The 1193-nt window shown below is 38.2% G+C and overlaps 1 protein-coding gene across 1 annotated transcript; it reads left to right on the forward strand.

Annotated features, from left to right (window-relative positions):
• Positions 1-5: 5 nt before the first annotated feature.
• On the forward strand, positions 6-1187 carry LOC107736091 (glycylpeptide N-tetradecanoyltransferase 1-like; the record flags this gene model as incomplete). Its single annotated transcript, XM_016547592.1, has 3 exons — positions 6-137; positions 433-570; positions 886-1187. Coding segments are annotated over 3 exons (291 nt in total), but the record flags the coding sequence as incomplete, so codon positions are not given.
• Positions 1188-1193: the final 6 nt, after the last annotated feature.

The raw sequence follows: 1193 nt of genomic DNA on the forward strand, positions 1-1193 counted from the left end.
GTTTCTACACTCTGCCGTCCACCATCATGAACCATCCTGTGCATCACAGTCTGAAGGCAGCGTATTCCTTCTATAACGTACACACCACCACCACCCTGCTGGACCTGATGGGAGACGCTCTTATCCTTGCCAAGTCGGTCAGTCAGTGAAAGTGTTGATTTTCATTATCAATTGAATTGATTAATTAGCCATAATATGAGTTTACTTAGCTATAGTTTTGGTGTAAATTTATCCCTAGAAGTGAACTACAGTTTTCCTCATTTGGAAAAGCCTTTCAAAAATGAATTAATGTTATTCTAGCAGTGAAGCAAACCTGCTTTTATTTAGACTAACACCTGACTAACATCAGTTTGAAGTGGTTAACGGGCAGGAATTGGAACATTAAACTATGAGCAGTTTATTAAAGCTTTTCTTGTGCCATTCCCCCTTCAGAAAGGATTTGATGTCTTTAATGCACTGGACCTAATGGAGAACAAGACATTTTTGGAGAAGCTCAAGTTTGGCATTGGAGATGGAAACCTGCAGTATTACCTCTACAATTGGAAATGTCCCAGCATGGGGTCAGAAAAGGTACAGGTTTTCAGATGTCATACACACGATAGTCCTTTTCAGTCAGAGTCAAGTGAAATTCATTGACTTGTACTCTAAGTTAGCATTGACGTTGCTACGTTCATACACTAGGTGGCCATAGTGCTTCACAATCTGGCTCCCAAAGCACCTAGGTGTCACTTTGTATGGTTTTCCATTGTAATTATTTTTATTTTTTATTTAATAATTTATTGAGCATTTTATTTCTTTATTTTAATTCAATGTGTAAAAATCCTTGAAGTTCAATATACAGTTTACTGAGCTGCTATAATAATAATAATAATTATTATTTTTTAGGTGGGTTTGGTTCTACAGTGACCTATTCCACCATCCATAATCTATGTCTCGCATGACAGCGAGGCTGATTTATGACATCACGCACTGACCACCTGACAGATGCTACCAATGGACTTCCTGCTTCAGGAAGGAGAATTCACCGCCCATTTTTAAGTTTCAACTTTGACCTTTTGGACCTGCACTACTTATTTCTCTCTCTCTCTCTCTTTCTTTTTCCCTCTCTTCTTATTCTCTCTCTGCGCATGGACCTAAAGCCATTGTAATTACCATCATCAGAGATGAGGAACCTTAATCTGTTATGATTGTTA

Source organism: Sinocyclocheilus rhinocerous, unplaced genomic scaffold (genome assembly GCF_001515625.1).
Source record: "Sinocyclocheilus rhinocerous isolate Xijiao unplaced genomic scaffold, SAMN03320098_v1.1 C36486971, whole genome shotgun sequence".
Taxonomy (NCBI): Eukaryota; Metazoa; Chordata; class Actinopteri; order Cypriniformes; family Cyprinidae; genus Sinocyclocheilus; species Sinocyclocheilus rhinocerous.